The sequence below is a fragment of the Carlito syrichta genome, unplaced genomic scaffold (genome assembly GCF_000164805.1).
Source record: "Carlito syrichta isolate Samal-C Ts95f unplaced genomic scaffold, Tarsius_syrichta-2.0.1 Scaffold128134, whole genome shotgun sequence".
Lineage (NCBI taxonomy): Eukaryota > Metazoa > Chordata > Mammalia > Primates > Tarsiidae > Carlito > Carlito syrichta.
The window spans coordinates 275,548-291,973 of record NW_007072230.1 but is presented as its reverse complement, the minus strand read 5'-3'; the positions used below and the strand labels follow the sequence as shown (position 1 = coordinate 291,973).

The window sequence follows — 16,426 nt, the reverse complement described above, 5'->3', positions numbered from 1 at the left end:
CAAAATAATAATTTAAGCACTTTCCTTTTATACAGTAAGTTTCCTTTCAGAATTCAAAGCTTCATTATCTGACCTGCTACAGAGAAGAGCCATTTGTAAAGGTTTTCTTCCTGTCTTCTTTTCTTCCTTCTCTCTCTCACTCATCTCCTTTTCTCCTCTTCTCTCCCCTCCCCCTTTCTCCCCTCCTTCCCCCTTTCTTCCTCTCTCCTCTCTCTCCCTCCCTCTTCAGCATCAATCCCCCTTCTCCTTTCCCTCCCATTCCCCTCCCCGTTTCTTCCCCCCCTTTCTCTCTCTCCTCTCCCTCTCTCTTTCTTTCTTTCGTCAAGTGTAGAATCTCAGTTCCCTGGTTATGTATAAAAGGAAAGCCAGGTTTATTTATCTCTTCATTACTGTTAGGTCAGTTAGCCAGTTTGTAGATTAACCATAGTAAAGTTACAGTAACAAAGCACGTGTGAGAAAATTAACAAAACATCTTTCTCTTGACTCTTTCTAGCAGGAGGAAATCCCCTTGCTGCTCAGCCTGCAGCCTGACAGCATGGCACCCCTTCCCTACATGTAGCTCCTTAAAGAGCAAAGGGCCACCTGGGTAGGAGAGGTGGGTTGTGGTTTCTAACAGAAAATAGAGATGTGAGAATTGGGTGAGCAAATGGTGAGAAAAAAAGGAAGTAAAAGGCTGAGACAGCACCTTTGAACAGTCTAAATAGACAGTATTACTAATGAACATTTAGCACATATTTGTCTAGCATTCCTATGTAATCTTTTGTGTTTGTTTCAGTTTTTATTGCTGCATCACTACCCAGCCCAAAATCTAATGGCTTAAAACAACCATTACTTCATTTACTCACAATTGTATGGATCAGAAATGTGGACAGGAGTGGTGCTCATCTCTGCTCCATGATGCCTGGGACTTCAGCTGGGGATTGTTAATTGCTGGGGCTGGCCAGGATGGCCTTACTGGAGTCATATTTCAAAGATCTTAATTCTGGATTTTGCCTGAGTTCTTCAGTTCTCCTCTCTGTGATCTCTCCATGAGGCTAGATTGGGCTTCTTCATAATACTGCCAGAGAGGAAAACAAATAAAAAACCAAAAAGATCACCCTAAACATTTCTTGCTCATAAAAAACATTAAGAAAAAATACACCTGCTGCAAAAATAGTGTTTTTTAATTGAGAAAAGAAAAAAACGAAATACCTCATTGTCATTAATTGTCATTGGCAGAAAATTGTATAGAACAGTGCCCATACATTTTGAAAGTTATAAAATGCATTGCTGTTGTTTGTGAAAGCACAGATGAGGCCAAGACTGAATTATATTTTCCCTCTAAAAAGAAGGCCAAGTCAGGAAGATCTTTTGAGGCCAGGAGTTCAAGACCAGTCTGGGTCACATAGTGAGATCCTATTTCTACAAAAGAGAAGGAGGAGGAGGAGGAGGAGGTGGAAGAGGAATACAAAAATGACTTTTTAAAAACAAATAATAGAGAAAACAGAAGAGTAAAGACTCACAGGGCTATACAAGTATTAGAAATACTATTCTGTATAGTAACTACTATTAGCAACAGCACAAATCCCAGGAGAAATTATGTCAATAAAACATATATTGGTTATCTCATATTCAAAATTGTGGGGAGATTTAACATGTAGACTAAAATACATGTGAAAGTGCTTTTTATATTTTACAATCTACACACATGAAACAATGTTTCTTCTGATGTCTACCTGGGGAAAGAAGAAAGAAGGGGTCATAGTTGTGTATACAAAAATAGCATCTGATTTAAAGCAGATGTAGAAAGTAGTTTAAAATGGTTGAATCTGAGTGGGAGGCACGTGGGTATTTGTTATACTATTCTTTCAACCCTTCTCTAGTTTGAAAGTTTTCAGAATAAAAAGTTAAGTATCCATCCCCACCTCCCCCAACTGGGTCAGGTAGGCAGGGATGTAACAGATTCAATGTCTTCGCCTCTCTTCCCTAGCTCCCTCATTTCAAGCAGCCTGTCTCCAGTCCTGGGCACTGGAAAGTTACCCTAAGAAGTAGATACTGCTGCTACAGAAAAAAAATCTACCCAGTTCCCCCTGTCCATAGTTAATGGCAGAATGAACTCTTTTAACTCTGAATCCCTCTCTCCACTTGTCTGTACTTCAATGAATTCATCTGACCCAATTGTCAAAAAAATATATTTCATTAGGAATGTACCGTATTTTTCCATCAATGAAAACCAAATGGGAATTCTATGAAAACAAGCCAAACATAAAAGGAAAGCAGACACTGTGATGCTTTTTTTTCTAGGAAAAAACTATAAGATTGCATTTATACTGGAGAATGTTGTGTGGGTAGAATCCAGACCTTTCAACCTGCTGGTACAGTCTGTCTCTAGTGGCATAAGCAGCAGCGGCACCGGCGGCAGTGGCAGTAGTGGCGGCGGCAGCAGCAGCAAAGCACCCAGTGTGGGTACATTTACCCAGATCACGACTGTAGGAATAAGCTGTCTGGTGGGAAGAATATTGCTCTTGGAAATATTTATGGCTGAAGTTTTCATTTTGAGCACAACTATAGGTAAGCACCGTTCATGTTTAATATAATATGTATCTACATCCTAAAGCACGAGTAAATGTTTACTGAATTAAAGGCTGTACGCTAGACACAAAGAGAAAAGTAATAGCCTCAATGGCAGAGACTAGACAATCCTAAAGGAAATGTTATTCCATTACGTGTTCGTCTATGGGAACATGAGGAATGAAAAATGCAGGTAATGTCAGAAATCTTTTTGAGTTGCAAGAGGCAGATGCTAAACTTGAACTGGCTTTAGGCAGTAATTGATTCCTTAACTAAGAAGTCTATAAGTTGCCTGGTTCCTGCCACAGCTAGACCCAAGGACTCAAATAATGCCATCCAGAACTTGTGTCTCTGCATCTCTTGGCTCCATTCTCCTCGTTGGCAACTTCACTCCCAGACTGACTCCCTACCTTCCCAATTATCATAGCAAGGTACCCACCAACATCATCATATTTACATTCTCCCAGTCCAGCAGCCAACACAAAAAGAGCAAACCTCTTTCCCAACATTTCCAGCAAAAGTCCCAAACATACACCATTGTCCTAGCTTGGGTCACATGCTCATTCTTGAACCAATCACTGTGCCCACAGTATTAGCTTGGCCTGGGTCACATGAGGTAAAGTGCTGAGAATGGTAGAGGTGTGGTTTCACTAAGGAAAATCAAAGTGCTACTATCAGAAGTGGCAGGCGGAAAGAGATAGTAATTATTAGGGCACTCAATAGGAGGGAGAGGTCCCTGTGGGCTAGAATGAATAGAAATGATCAAAAACGTCACTCCATCAGCAAAACAGGAAAGTTGGGACTACACAAAATGTATAAGATTTGGAGATAGAAGGAACTCAAGAACAAGGATATGGCACTCAAGAACAAGGATATGGTATAAGAGAATAAGAAAATGAGAGTGGAAAGAGGCATCTTCAGCTAGACATGTTCAGCACAGAGTTCCTCATCTTCTCCTTCCATAAATACTTCTCCTCCTGATGCCCCATCTTAGTTGTTGTCAATGCAATCTTTTCTGATCCTTCAAGCTCCACATTCCTTGAGGTGCTCCATGTCATCTATATCCAATCATAATGTCTCATATCTGTCCCTCATTTAAAATCTCACTGCTCTGCCTGTATTTTTTCCTTCCTAGTTGACTATCATAATAGACTTCTTAATACCTTGCTTCCATACTCCCTCACTTCCAGCCTACCCTCCATATTGTTGTCAGATTTAGCTTCCTAAAGCACAAGGTCATGTAATGATCATGATGATCTCAATTCCTTACAGATTCCTCACTATTTGCAAAATATAATCAATACCAAAAGCCTTGAAAACTGACTTGAAGACTGTCTCCTTGTACCAAATCATTCCAAGAAAATATTCTTTCCATCCCACATAGTCCCTATATCTAAGCCTGACCTATCTTTCTCTACTCACCAAGTCCACCTCTCACAGCATCATTCTAGGTCCTGCTCAAATTCCACCTCATCCAGCAGTTCTCCCTTCTTCCTTCCCTCTCATCAATACCTTTAATTCTCTGTTCTTTGGCCTCCAATTGCACTTTGTTTATACCACTGTTATAACCCTTTTTAATATGTACTTGTATTAAATTTATATTCGAATCTATCTTCCTCACTAAATTGTGAATACTTTGTGAAGACCGCATGCCTTACATATTATAGGCACTAAAAATGTGATTTAATTTATTTAAAATATTAAACAGTCCTTACCTCTGACTTAAGAGTTCAGTGGGGTCTTGTAGGCAAACTTTAAAGAGCTTTGATTGGAACATAGTAATCAGTTTGTAATTGACTTAATGGGGGAAGAATTTTGACAGATTAGTGAAAGGAAAACATCCCATAAGAAATAGTGTATTAATGAGGTTGATAAGGATTTGAGATGGGGTGACAATTTAGAAAAATACAAAAGTATTCTGAGCAGTAAAAACCAGGACTAGATTTTAAATTAAAATATAAAGAAGGTCGGGATGAGGTGACATAATAAGCCAACTACTGGGACTTCAGGAGCAGCCATAATACATGAAGAAGTAAACCCTTTCTTCCTTCCTACTGGCAGAAATAAATTGGGGTTCAGCAGTTAAGGGAGCATAGTTTGCAGAGACAGCCTAGTCCTGGCCATCTCATGTGAATGGTGGGGTTGGAGCTGAGGGACAATAGGTAAATGATCAACACACAAGTTTTTTTTAAATGCCAGTTTTCTTGTCTCCAGAATTCTAGTAAAAGTAAGACCAGTTGTTTATCTTATAATGGGATGACAAGTATTGCTTAAATTTATTTTTTTTTTATTTTCAGAAGTATTAAAATATAAGGTCTAGGTTGGCTACGTATTGTTTAATATATACTTGTACATTTTGTGTTTCCACATTAAATATATTTTTTTCTAATTATCTTCACTGACTTTCATCCTGTTTGTCTCTGACTACTTTGGTACTTTACCAAATTAAGAATTTTTTTTTTCAAATTGTTAGTAAATAATATTGTTCCTGAGTGTCTTCCAGAATTTTTTCCAAATCAAAAAGTTAATCAATGACTTCTCCTGTGCTACTAAATAAATCACCACTTTCCAATTAAGACATAAGATGATTTAAACCCCATTAATGAATTGAAATGTTGGGTTCTTTTATAACTTCACATTCTGAACTAACAATATTTTACTTTTAAGGGAATCAGGAAATTCCACTAAATAAAATGGCAAAGCTTAAATGTGAAAAAATACTAAAAAAATATAAGCACCACAATCTACATATTTTCACCAAAAAAGCATTACTGATTTTAACACTAAATTGGGAAACTTTTAAATATCAACTTTTAAATATTACTTTTGTCCTGTTAAATATACCATAAAGTATGAGAAAAGTTAAAATTAATGAAATATATTTTAAATCATACTATATACTATTACTACTTTAAATTTTTTTCTTTTCTTTTTTTTTTTGGTGTTGTTTTTATTTTTCAGGAAGTGACTAAAGTGCTGTTCTGAAGAATGGGCTGAAAACAAAAATACAAGAATTGCTTACTTATGAGCCATTTTGTAGTACAACAGGAAATAGTCTATGGCATTTTCAAGAAAATATGATGAAATATTTTTGTAATATATAAAATGTACTCATTAGCTATAAATGAAAAAAATCAGTGTTCTTCAAAATATAAATTTCTTTTGATTCCTTATTTTACATATTCTTATTTCTCTTCAAAAAAAAACTTCTAGAAAATTCTCATTTGAAAGTAGATAAGGCACCGCTAGGTTATTGAGCCAACAAATTATCAAATCCTTTAAATAATTGAAAGAGTTTATCTAGTCGTGGCTTAAACTTTTTAGATCAGATTGGAAGCATTTGAGTTTTTTTTTTTAATTTGTTGAGGGGTCTAGTTTTATCTATAAGTTCATGAGGTTCTGATTTCCAACAATCTAAACCACTCTAATTTCTAAGGATTTTGGAAAGACTAAGTTGTTTTTGACCTCTGTCACACTAAGTTGCTGTCTTTCAGATCCACAGCAATCTCAGGAATTCTAGACTGCCCTGTATTTCTGGTCTGGCAAATTCTGACCAATATTCTAAGAAGAGTTTTCTTGATGTCTCTGGAATGGGTTTTTGGACAAGTCAAGCTTCTTCTCTACTTACCCCCTTTATCCACACAAAACTGTCAATACTAAGAGTGTGACCTCTGCCAACTCCAGGCAGTAACTGAACTGAACAAACTTATTTTCAAGAAGAGAAACTAGAGAATAAAAAAAGTTACATATTAATGTAGCTAAGTTAACCAAACACTCTAATACTATAAAAGTTGCACTTTTTAACCTAGAAAAATAATAAAAAGAAATGCTTAGTTTGGCAGAACTCCCAATATTGTAGCCATAGCTAGGGCAGGTAAAGTTGGTACTCACAAAATTGACTTTCCACTGAGAGACACTCAGCAAGTGTTTGGGACAGCTAGAAGAATTCAACGAAGCCCACAGCTTTGTCTCCTGTATACCATCTCCCTACATATTCACCTCAGATCATATTGTTAATCTTGTTTAGCAGAAGAATTATAAAAATCAGCTAGTAAATCCTAATATCTTTGTATATAATTTGACATTGTATTCAGTTGAACAAACATTTATCTTGAAATTTTTTCGGTGCCAGGCATTCTAGTGAGTGTAGAGACTATAAGGCATTAGATGCTATACCTACCTGCCAGCAGTTTACAGGATAGTCGGGAAAATAATGGAAACATACCATTTCGATACAACATGATCTCCATCTCTGAAAAAGAGACATATGGGGCTGAGGGGCACAGAAGAGGGGCACTCACCTGCGTGAGGGACACCCCATGAGGATGAGGGACAACTTCCAGAAGAAGATGCCTGAGATGAGTGTTGAGCAATAAAGCATGGGATAAAGGAAGGGTATCCCACAGAGGATAGGGTGTCAAGAGTGAAGGCTAGAACATCACCAGACAGCAAGCTACTGGAAGGCAAGGCCTGGCCCTACCTTACTCAGTATTTTTTTTCCTATTGTCTAGCAAAATGTCTAGCACTTGTGGACACTTATTCACTGTTTATTGGATGACTAAAGCATAGAGCATGGAAAACTCAATATGAATGTGGATGCTATGGAAGCACCAAATATGACACGAGGAAAAGCAAGAGACAAGGCTTAAGGGGAGGGCAAAAGTCTTCTGTTCATGAGTCTGAGGAGCTTGGATTTGTTCTGTATGTCCCAGGGATACAGTTTTAGCCAGATATTAAAATGGAAGTTTTGGCTAAGACCAAGTACAAAGAGAAGAACCAAACAAAGAACCAAACAAAGAACCAAGTACAAAGAGAAGAACCAAAACACTTTTCAAAGTAGATAGCCTAAAAGACTAGAAGATTAAAGGAGGATTTTTGAAGAGCAATTCTTTGGAGATGGCTGTGCTAGGAGGCCCCTTTTCAAAGGAGGGTAAAGTATTAACTTCTAAAAAAGGACTTTTATTATGTTCATGGAAAGCTTAATAGATGTTCCCTGGGGTTTGGGGCACATAAGGGACTGGTGCCTGAGTCATGACTGACAATCTAATCGGAGAGCAGCTGGTTGAAGCAGCTAGTGGCAGCCAAGTCTAGGGCTGCATTTTAGAAAGTAATGTCGTGTGTGTGTGTGTGTGTGTGTGTGTGTGTGTGTGTGTGTGTGTGTGTGTGTGTGTGAAGGGGGGGAGAGAGAGAGAGAGGGAGAGGGAGAGAGACAGAGAGACCAAGAGACAGAGGCACAGAGAAAGAGACAAAGACAGAGATAGAAATAGAGACAGAGACAGAGACTGAGAGAGACAGAAAGACAGAAAGAGACAGAATGGCAGAGACAGAGACACAGAAACACAGAGAAAGAGAGACAGAGTGGGAGGAGAGCGCATGTGTGCGCACAGGCAAGTGCCACACTTAAGTCTTGTTTAGGAGGGTGTCCTAGAAGGGCAGTCAACTGCAGGAAAAGAAAACTGGGTGAAAGGAGACCACTGAATGCCTAAGGGCTATTTAAAAAGTTCAAGTGAACAGCTGGAATAGAAATAGTTACAATTTAAAAGGAACTGCAGGTGAGAGGTTTCCAACAATGATGTCTTCAAAGGACACATGAAATCCCCTTCATGAGGAACATTTGCCATGTCCAGAGAGCACTGATACTAGATTATGCATTACTAAGTAATACAGCACTCTTATACTCCCCTCAGTTCTAAACCTGGTGGCTGAGAAACCTCTGTGCCTAAGATGGGGAGAAGAGAGATCCAACATGACCAATTCATGCTAAGAATTAAAAATCAGGCTTTCTAAGGCAAACCTAGTTTACTTTCTAGTCCATGATATTTCCTTGCTGTTAGAAAACTGAATCTTAAAAACTGCAATTTCAGCATCTATAGAATAAATTCCTACATTTGAGTTCTTGGAGGAGATACAAAAATATTCTTCACAACAGAACACTGTGAAAGTCACAAAATTGTCCACCATCTGCAGTATTTTCTTACCTAAATTTTTAGTTCAGTCCACTGGAAATTTTTTATGAAAAATTTTTGTAGTTTTGTAATAAAGAAGTTTTCTAATACAAGCCATGGGGCAGTAAAAAGAATTTCTAAAAATTTTCTTAGCCACAGACTTTGCTAACAAATGTCTGATTTAACTGCTTTCTGGCTGTCTGCTTTTTAAAAATTTCTGAATTATCTCAGTACAATGCTTATGCCAGATAAATTACAATGTAATTACTACTTTTTAAAGTGACTGAATTGTTGGAACCTGTGGACAACATGGTTTTACATATCTTTATTTCACACACTAGTTGCCCATTATGTTTTTTTGCTTTTAAATTATTTGCTTTTAGCCGGGCTCGGTGGCTCAGCCTGAATCCCGCGCCTTTGGGAGGCTGAGGTGAGTGGATTGCCTGAGCCTGCGGGTTCAAGACCTGCCCGGGCAGATGAGACCTCATCTCTACAATAAATCAAAAAATCAGCTGGGCGTGGTAGCGCATGCCTGTAATTCCGGCTACTTGGAAGGCTGAGGCGGAAGGATCGCCAGAGCCCAGCAGGTTGAGGCTGCAGTGGCCAGGAGCGGCCACTGCACTCCAGTCTGGGCGACAGAGTGAGATTCCAACTCAAAATAAATAAATAAATAAATAAATAAATAAATAAATAAATAAATAAATAAATAAATAATTTGCTTTTAAAGAATATTTCTCTGAACATTAGTCTTAAAAATGTTTATTTAAATTCTTAAAATACTTTTTGTTGTAAGAAGTGGCTATTTCGCTGTTGAACAGTCATACAAATCGTTGGGTGTGTTAGTACTATTCTATCCAAGATTTGAAACATTGGTGAAATAAATATAATTCCATTTTGGTCAATGTCAAGAATAGAGAAAAAGAAGGTAAGAGGACTATCTTCTTGTATTTCTCATAATAAGTATGATGTTTATATCCTATACTACTGTCTCTACACTTTCTAGGTTCCATCACTTTCTGATCATTGCAGTGACTTCTAGGTGGCCCATTTGCTTTCATGTCTCCATTTTATCCCAAACAGTGCTATCTAAAGTACTTCCACTACTATTAATAACAACAATTAATAATGAAATCAAGATTTACCACATGTTCAACAGATACTAGGTTGAGTGTTCTACATGTACTCTTTCCTTACAATAACCCAGTGAGGATACCTTGTCCCTTTTTCTAAATGAGGAAACTTGAAATATAAAAAGATTAGGTAAAATGCCCAAGTTCACAGAGCCACTAGTGGTAAAGCTGGGATTCAAACCAGACAGTCTAACTCCAGAACCCACTTTCCAATACTGAATTGTCTCCAACTTTCCCTCAAGCATGGGAAAGTGTTTTATTGTGAAGAGAATTTTAGTTCAAATTTCTGTTCAAATTCTAGGTTTATACTTCATCACCTCTATACCCTCAGGCAAGTTCTTAGTTTTTCTTATTCTCAGTTTCTTCAACTATAAAATGTAGAAAATATCTACCTGTAGTGTGGTATTGGGGGGGGGGTCAATGGTATCACATATATGGCATGGAACTCAATGCTTAACAGGTGGTAGACTTTCAGTTAATGACAGCAACTCCTGTCGTTTTTATTACCATAATGTTGCTTATATCATGTCAATCCCTGGCCCAGTAAACCATTAGACTTTTTATTACACTGGAACAGTGCCTAGCATGTAATAAGCACTATGTGAGTGCTAATTATTCAACTCATTGCCTGGGCACAGGGCCACCTAGAACAAAGATTATTTCCCAGTTTCCTTTGCAGTGAGGAGTAACCAACTTCTGTTCAGTGGGTTATAGAAACAAAATTAATTCTGTGGCATACTCAACGAACGGTCCTGAAAACATGACTATTATGCATCCTTTTGCCCTTCTTCATCCCTTCCTGTTTGTCCTGCTGCATGAAGCAACATGCCTCCTTAGGCTTGGAGGACAAAGACCAATGGTTGGAGTGAGTGGGTAGAGAGCTCAGCTGGAGGGAGTTTGAGTTCCTTGTGGTGCATGATGCCGGCCCTTGCTCTTTTACGGTTTCATTGTTACTTGCTGGGGATCCTAATCCTAAATGGTGTATCTCCTGCTTTCATCAGATGTCTGACATGGCAAAATGAGAAAGGAACAAGAGAATCTGGAATAATTAATCCTTCCTACTGGAAAAGGTGGGCAGGGACAATGCAAGGCAAGAAAAGAGCTTAAAATACCACTTGCATCTTTTAAGTTATTACCTATACTCTCCAAAACAGAAATGCTTAAACTTTAATCTGAATCCATTATGGATTGGTCTGGGGAACCTACTGAAACAGTCAGAGAGTCCCACCCTTCTTCTCTGCTCATCAGTGGACATTTTTAGCTTTCTCATGCTGGCAACAGCTGGCAAGGTATGTCATATCTCCAGTGAAAGAAACATTAAGATTTAGTTTCCAATTTCTCCTCCCCAGAGAGAAGCTACAGACACACCATGCAAGACCAAACAGAAAGTACCTGCTGTAGGGGTTACAGTAGGTACAATGCTCTTGCCACCTTATGTGTACTGTTCTAATACAGTACTGTAGTTATTATGATTCCATCATTCTAAAATTAAAAGACTCCTCATGGAAAAACTGTTCTTCCTGAATGCTGTTTACCCATGAATGCTAACTTTATTCCCTTGAGATTAAGGTTTATGTGTTCTTTTGACTTCTTTAATTAGCTTACCTTGTGTCAGTAGTAAGTATTAAACCATTTAACAAGCCAGTGAATAGGCAGCATGGTGAAACTTTTCCTCTACCAGATTTTTGAGACAAAGAAATCTTTTCAAAATATTACAGAAACTGCACTTTATTCTTACAGCCTCAATGCTTCAAATAACAGTGTATAAAATTCACACCCAGTTATAGACCAAGTAATTATGGTTGCTATAGTAATGGGTTCTGTGCCTATGAGCAGAAAAAATAATTCCTTTTGGGCAAGATATGTATGAGTGTGCCTGGCTACATGGTAAGAGTATTTTCCTTTGGTTTTTCTTTAGAGTAATTTATGCATTTAGACAGATGATCCTTTATACACACACACACATTTTCTATAAATTATTCCTAGGAAGAGAGAAAATATTAAGTTTTCCACACCAAAAATTTCTAGCATGTTTATAATTTGGAGTTAATTCTCTCTTATAATTTCAAATAAGAGCTACAGCATGAAATATACATCCCATTGTGAAGAAGTCAGTAATTTTCACTGTATGAAATGTACTGTACATATAAACACACTTCTTTAACAAGAATTGCTGGTATATCTGATATTTTAAAGGGCCTCAGGTGGTCAGAGAGAAATCCAGAGACAACAGTTCAAAAGTAAGAGATGAAAAAGGAAACTGTTGGGGAAGGGAGGTGGGATTGGCAGATGAGGGACAACTGCTAGGGGAGGGAGGGGCACACCTCATCAACAAGGGTATCTGCATAATCAACATTTGTATACCTAAGCCTGAATTGTGCCTCATATCTTTATAATTTAAAAATATATTTAAAAATCCCCCCATGGAGACAAAAACATGAGTTCTACCAAGACTTTTACCACAATAAAAGACTATTAACTCAAAAAAACACACAAAACAACAAAAAACAGTCAAGGTGCATATCATCTCTAGTGAATTTGAATTGATGGACACTGGTGAATCTCTATTTTGAGCAGGACAGTTACTATGAAGAGGGCTGTGCCTTCATATTGATCAGACAGCAAAGTACCAAGCAGACTTAGATACAAAAAACTAGTTCAGAGATCATTTTGATAATCCAGATGTACTAAAATGATGGAAAGAGAAGAAAAAACGGACAGAATGTGGCAACAGCTACTTTATAAAAAAACAAAACCAAACCATAAATAGCAAGAAAAAGCCTGGAGAGAGAGGGAAATTGTACGTGCTCTAGTTTTGATAGGTGCTCTTTTGTCCTATGTCTTTAAAGCAAAGGAAGCAAAGGAGATGGGGTGAGTGTGTGGGGGCTTGATTTCCAGCAAGCTGTAGCTTTAAGCTTAATATTCCCTGTCCTTTCCCTTTTTTAATGTGTTACTAGCAAACTTGTCTATTTCTGGTTGCTGATGAGAGAAAACTCACCTCTATTTTCATAGGAAGCACTATTCCTTGTGAGCCTAAGAGGATTGTACTAGACTTGAAGATGATAAACCTTTCACTGATTTTACTGTTGTGCTTCCAACACATTTCCACACACATTATGATATTTAATTTGCAAAATAAATTCATACAGGAATTACTAACCAGATTTTTCAGAGAAAACTGAGGCTCAAACTTATTCAAGGTCAAAGCCACAATGTCCATCATGCTGTATCTCTATGAACAAGTCTTCTGTTGCTAGTTTGGTACTGTTTTAGTTTTACTTTTTCAACCCACATACAAGATAGATCACGTTACAAACTATTGCTTTATGTTGGTGTGAATGTCAACATATTTACTCTCAAATATAATAAAAGGCCTTAGATTGCCAGATTTTGCTCAGAATAACTCTACCTAATTCATAATATAGCTGAACTATATTACAGCTCTAATCACAATGTGGACATCAGTCAACCTCATCTCTTCATTTGGATCCATTTCTAAAAGATATGCATTATTTTTCTACATTCCTATCCAATTCCCTTCTGAGGGAATTGGTTAACTCTAAATTGTTCCTAGGTCTTGGGTCTTCCTGTATTTAGCAACAAAAATTACTGCTAACTGTAGTAACAATTATGATGGAAAAAAATATTTAGATACTTCATGTAAAGTTTTTATTTAATACAAAACAATAAAAAATCTGCTTCAGACTGTTTTTTCCCCATTAAATTGACCCTATTATATGGTGATTTTGAATATTAAAAAGTAAGTTATAGTTTTCCAGAATATTAAAGTTTATTATTTTGAAAGCAAGATTTCTCTAGTAGAAAGATTAATAAAACAATTCATTTAAATTATCATCAGAAAATCCTAAGCTTTCTAATGTATCTCTAAAGCTGTTACTTCATGAGCCACAAGGCTTTGTTTTGCTTGATCAAGAAATGAATGTGACTTTATGATCTGTATTCAACCATGAACAGCTGCTCATTAATAAAAAGCCATTAAAGTCCAAGTCAGAACAGCAGGTCTAAAATTGTGTTTGAGGAAAAAAACCCACTCTTTGGTGAAAAGCCAGGGAACTGGGTTGGGGGATATCTGGAAGCACAGGGTTGTATTTACAATTTGCTCTTATCTCCTGGGCCGGGTCAGTTGACAAGACAGGGCTCAGTCCCAGCTGGAGAACTCAGAATAACAAAGCTTACACTGGGGAGAATAAATGGTGGGCTGGAAGCTAATAGTGTGAATAAATCAAGCTGGTGATTGGGCAGAGGCTTGTCAAAAGCTTTAAAGTGGGCGAACGGTTTGAACACGGAGCAGGCAGAAGTATCTATATTCCATAGGATAAAGGGAAACCAAAAAAAAAATCTTTCACATACTAGGTTCCTCCCTTTATCATTTTGTGACCTTCCACCCCCGCCTCACACAAAGTTTGGGCAGAAGACAGGACTTAAAATAGCACATTCCCAAGAGGTGGTCTCGACTGACACATATGCTGTCTGATTATGGGGTTATTACTCAATATGTAAAAACGATTTTATAGGTATTTCTGAAGTACATTTTAAGTTTGCAATCTTTGGTAAGCTTTGTTGTTTTTTTGTTTGTTTGTTTTGCTACCATGTCAGGAAACAAGTTTTCAGTAAGTTTTAGAAGCTAGTTGTTTCTAAAAATGTATATACCCTTTGTTTTGTTTCATTTGGAAATGGCAAACTTAATAAAGAAAACTGAAGAATCATGAAAAAGAAGAATATATTATGGTGTATAATAAATCCTTTGAAGAAAACATGTAAGTCTTTAAGAAAAAAATTGAAAATGTTCATGTATAGGCTATTTTGGATTATTGGCTTTTTTAAACAAACAGAAAAATTAGAAATTATAGATTTTTGGAATTTAGGCATTAGAAGAGATTCAAGGCCAGGCATAGTGGCTCATGCCTTGTAATCCCAGCACTTGGGGAGGCTGAGGTGAGAGGATTGCTTGTACCCAGGAGTTTGAGACCAGCCTGGGCTACATTGCGAGGCCTTATCTCTAAAAAAATAAAGTAATAAAAAAGAGAAGAGATTCAAACTAGAGCAGGAATTTAAGGGACTGTGGGGAGGTTTCACAGATTTTGGGAAACGTGGTTTCTGGGAATGATGATGATGTAATAGTGTAGCAGAAGCTGCTGTAACAGCTATTATCTATCACTGTTTGCTATGTGCCAGGCTCTGCTCTAAGAGCTTTGCTATCTTTACCAGTCATTACTATGCTTTTTTTGTTTGTTTGTTTGTTTTTTGAGTTGGAGTCTCACTCTGTCACCCAGGCTGGAGTGCAGTGGCACGCTCCCGGCCACCTCAGCCTCAACCTGCTGGGCTCTGGCGATCCTTCCACCTCAGCCTTTCGGGTAGCTGGAATTACAGGCGCGCGCTACCACGCCCAGCTAATTTTTGATTTATTGTAGAGATGAGGTCTTGCCAAATTGCCCAAGCGGGTCTCGAACGCGTGGGTTCAGGCAATTCACTCAACTCAGCCTCCCAAAGTACTGGGATTACAGGCTGAGCCACCGAGCTGACTCAGTCATTACTATGACTGATAAGAAAACTGAGGTTAAGAGATGGAATAATTTATCCAAGATTACAGAGTCATTCCAGAGCAAGAATCATAAACACATTCTTTGGGAATTAAATTATTAATAGAACTGTGTTGCAAATTAGACTGCCCACAAACTTTAGTGGGCAGGTGGGTGTTGGGTCAGGGTGAGAGAAAAAAGGCAGTTGTAGTAAAAAAAAAAAAAAAAATTTCATGTAAAAAAAGGCTGGTTGAGGAACATTTTACATAAACTGTTTTCAGTCTTTGACCATATTTATTTCTATCCTCCCTTACCAGTCACTTTGCAACAGTGGAACACAGTTTTCTGAGGGTCCTAGTAGCAAAGAACTCTAGCCTTTTAATTGCATACAAGAAAAAAGAAAAGAATCAGGCTTCAAAGAGAAGCACTGAAAGAAAGGAAAAATCTCAGATCGAAAGAATGGCTAGCCCAGGTTTCATGCGCGGAATGAATGTAGGGACGAGGTGAAGTGCCACTTTTAAACTTCTAGTTAAACAAAATTCAATTAAGCATTACTTAGAGGAGGGTAAGTCCTGAACTGAGTTCAGCATTTCGCATATCTCAGGTGGCAGAGTGATTGGGGATCTGTCTAGACACATCCAAGTCATACTGAGAAACAGGGGGACCCCTCCTTTTTTGCAATCTAAACAGTTTTTCCTTGGTGCCGTCTAGCAGAGGGGTTTTGTGGGTGGAACAGAAAGGGGCTCGGTTGAAGGCACTCTGCATATAAGGAAAGTAGGGCGACCAGGCAGGCGGCCCGGCGATCCAAGCAGAATCAGTCCACACAGCTTGCAAGTCACAGAAAGCTGCCTCTCACCAAACTGGCGTGTCTGAGGCTGCTCGCCCCGCCCCCGAATATCATTGGCTCAAGGACATGACGTTAGACCCGTATCCTCTCTGCTATTGGGCTAGACAGAATCTGGGGCGGGGCGCGGAAGCGAAGGCCCGGAGACAACAGTGAGCCGCCTTCAAGAAGGGCGAAGGGGGCGGAGCAAGGGGCGGGATTCCTGAGGAGGGGGCGGCCATGGTAGCGGCGAGGCGGCACCGGCGGCCGCGACTGAGCGCGCGCCCTGCTTTGAATGAGTGGGGCTGGGACTGAACGGGCGGAGCGCGAGCTCGAGAAGGCGACTGGCAGCGCGCGCGCACGCGCCCTGTGTGCGCGCGTGCCCCGCGGCAGCTCGGAGCCTCCGCCGGGCGGGCGGGGAGGGGGAGGGGCAGGTGA

At 38.7% G+C, this 16,426-nt stretch overlaps 2 protein-coding genes across 4 annotated transcripts in view; both read left to right on the top strand.

Annotated features, from left to right (window-relative positions):
- The window catches only part of PKHD1L1 (PKHD1 like 1), a 158,824-nt gene extending 156,248 nt beyond the window's left edge, over window positions 1-2,576 (top strand). Inside the window, exon 77 of the mRNA XM_021707962.1 lies at window positions 2,284-2,576. Coding sequence (XP_021563637.1) covers window positions 2,284-2,576 — 293 coding nt within the window. The remainder of the gene's footprint in view (window positions 1-2,283) is intronic.
- A 13,575-nt stretch (window positions 2,577-16,151) lies between these two features.
- The window catches only part of EBAG9 (estrogen receptor binding site associated, antigen, 9), a 21,130-nt gene continuing 20,855 nt past the window's right edge, over window positions 16,152-16,426 (top strand). For 2 of the 3 annotated variants that reach the window (XM_021707965.1, XM_021707963.1), the window contains exon 1: window positions 16,152-16,422. The gene's annotated coding sequence lies outside the window, so the exon portion shown is untranslated. The remainder of the gene's footprint in view (window positions 16,423-16,426) is intronic. The other variant, XM_008048899.2, reaches the window with a different exon arrangement.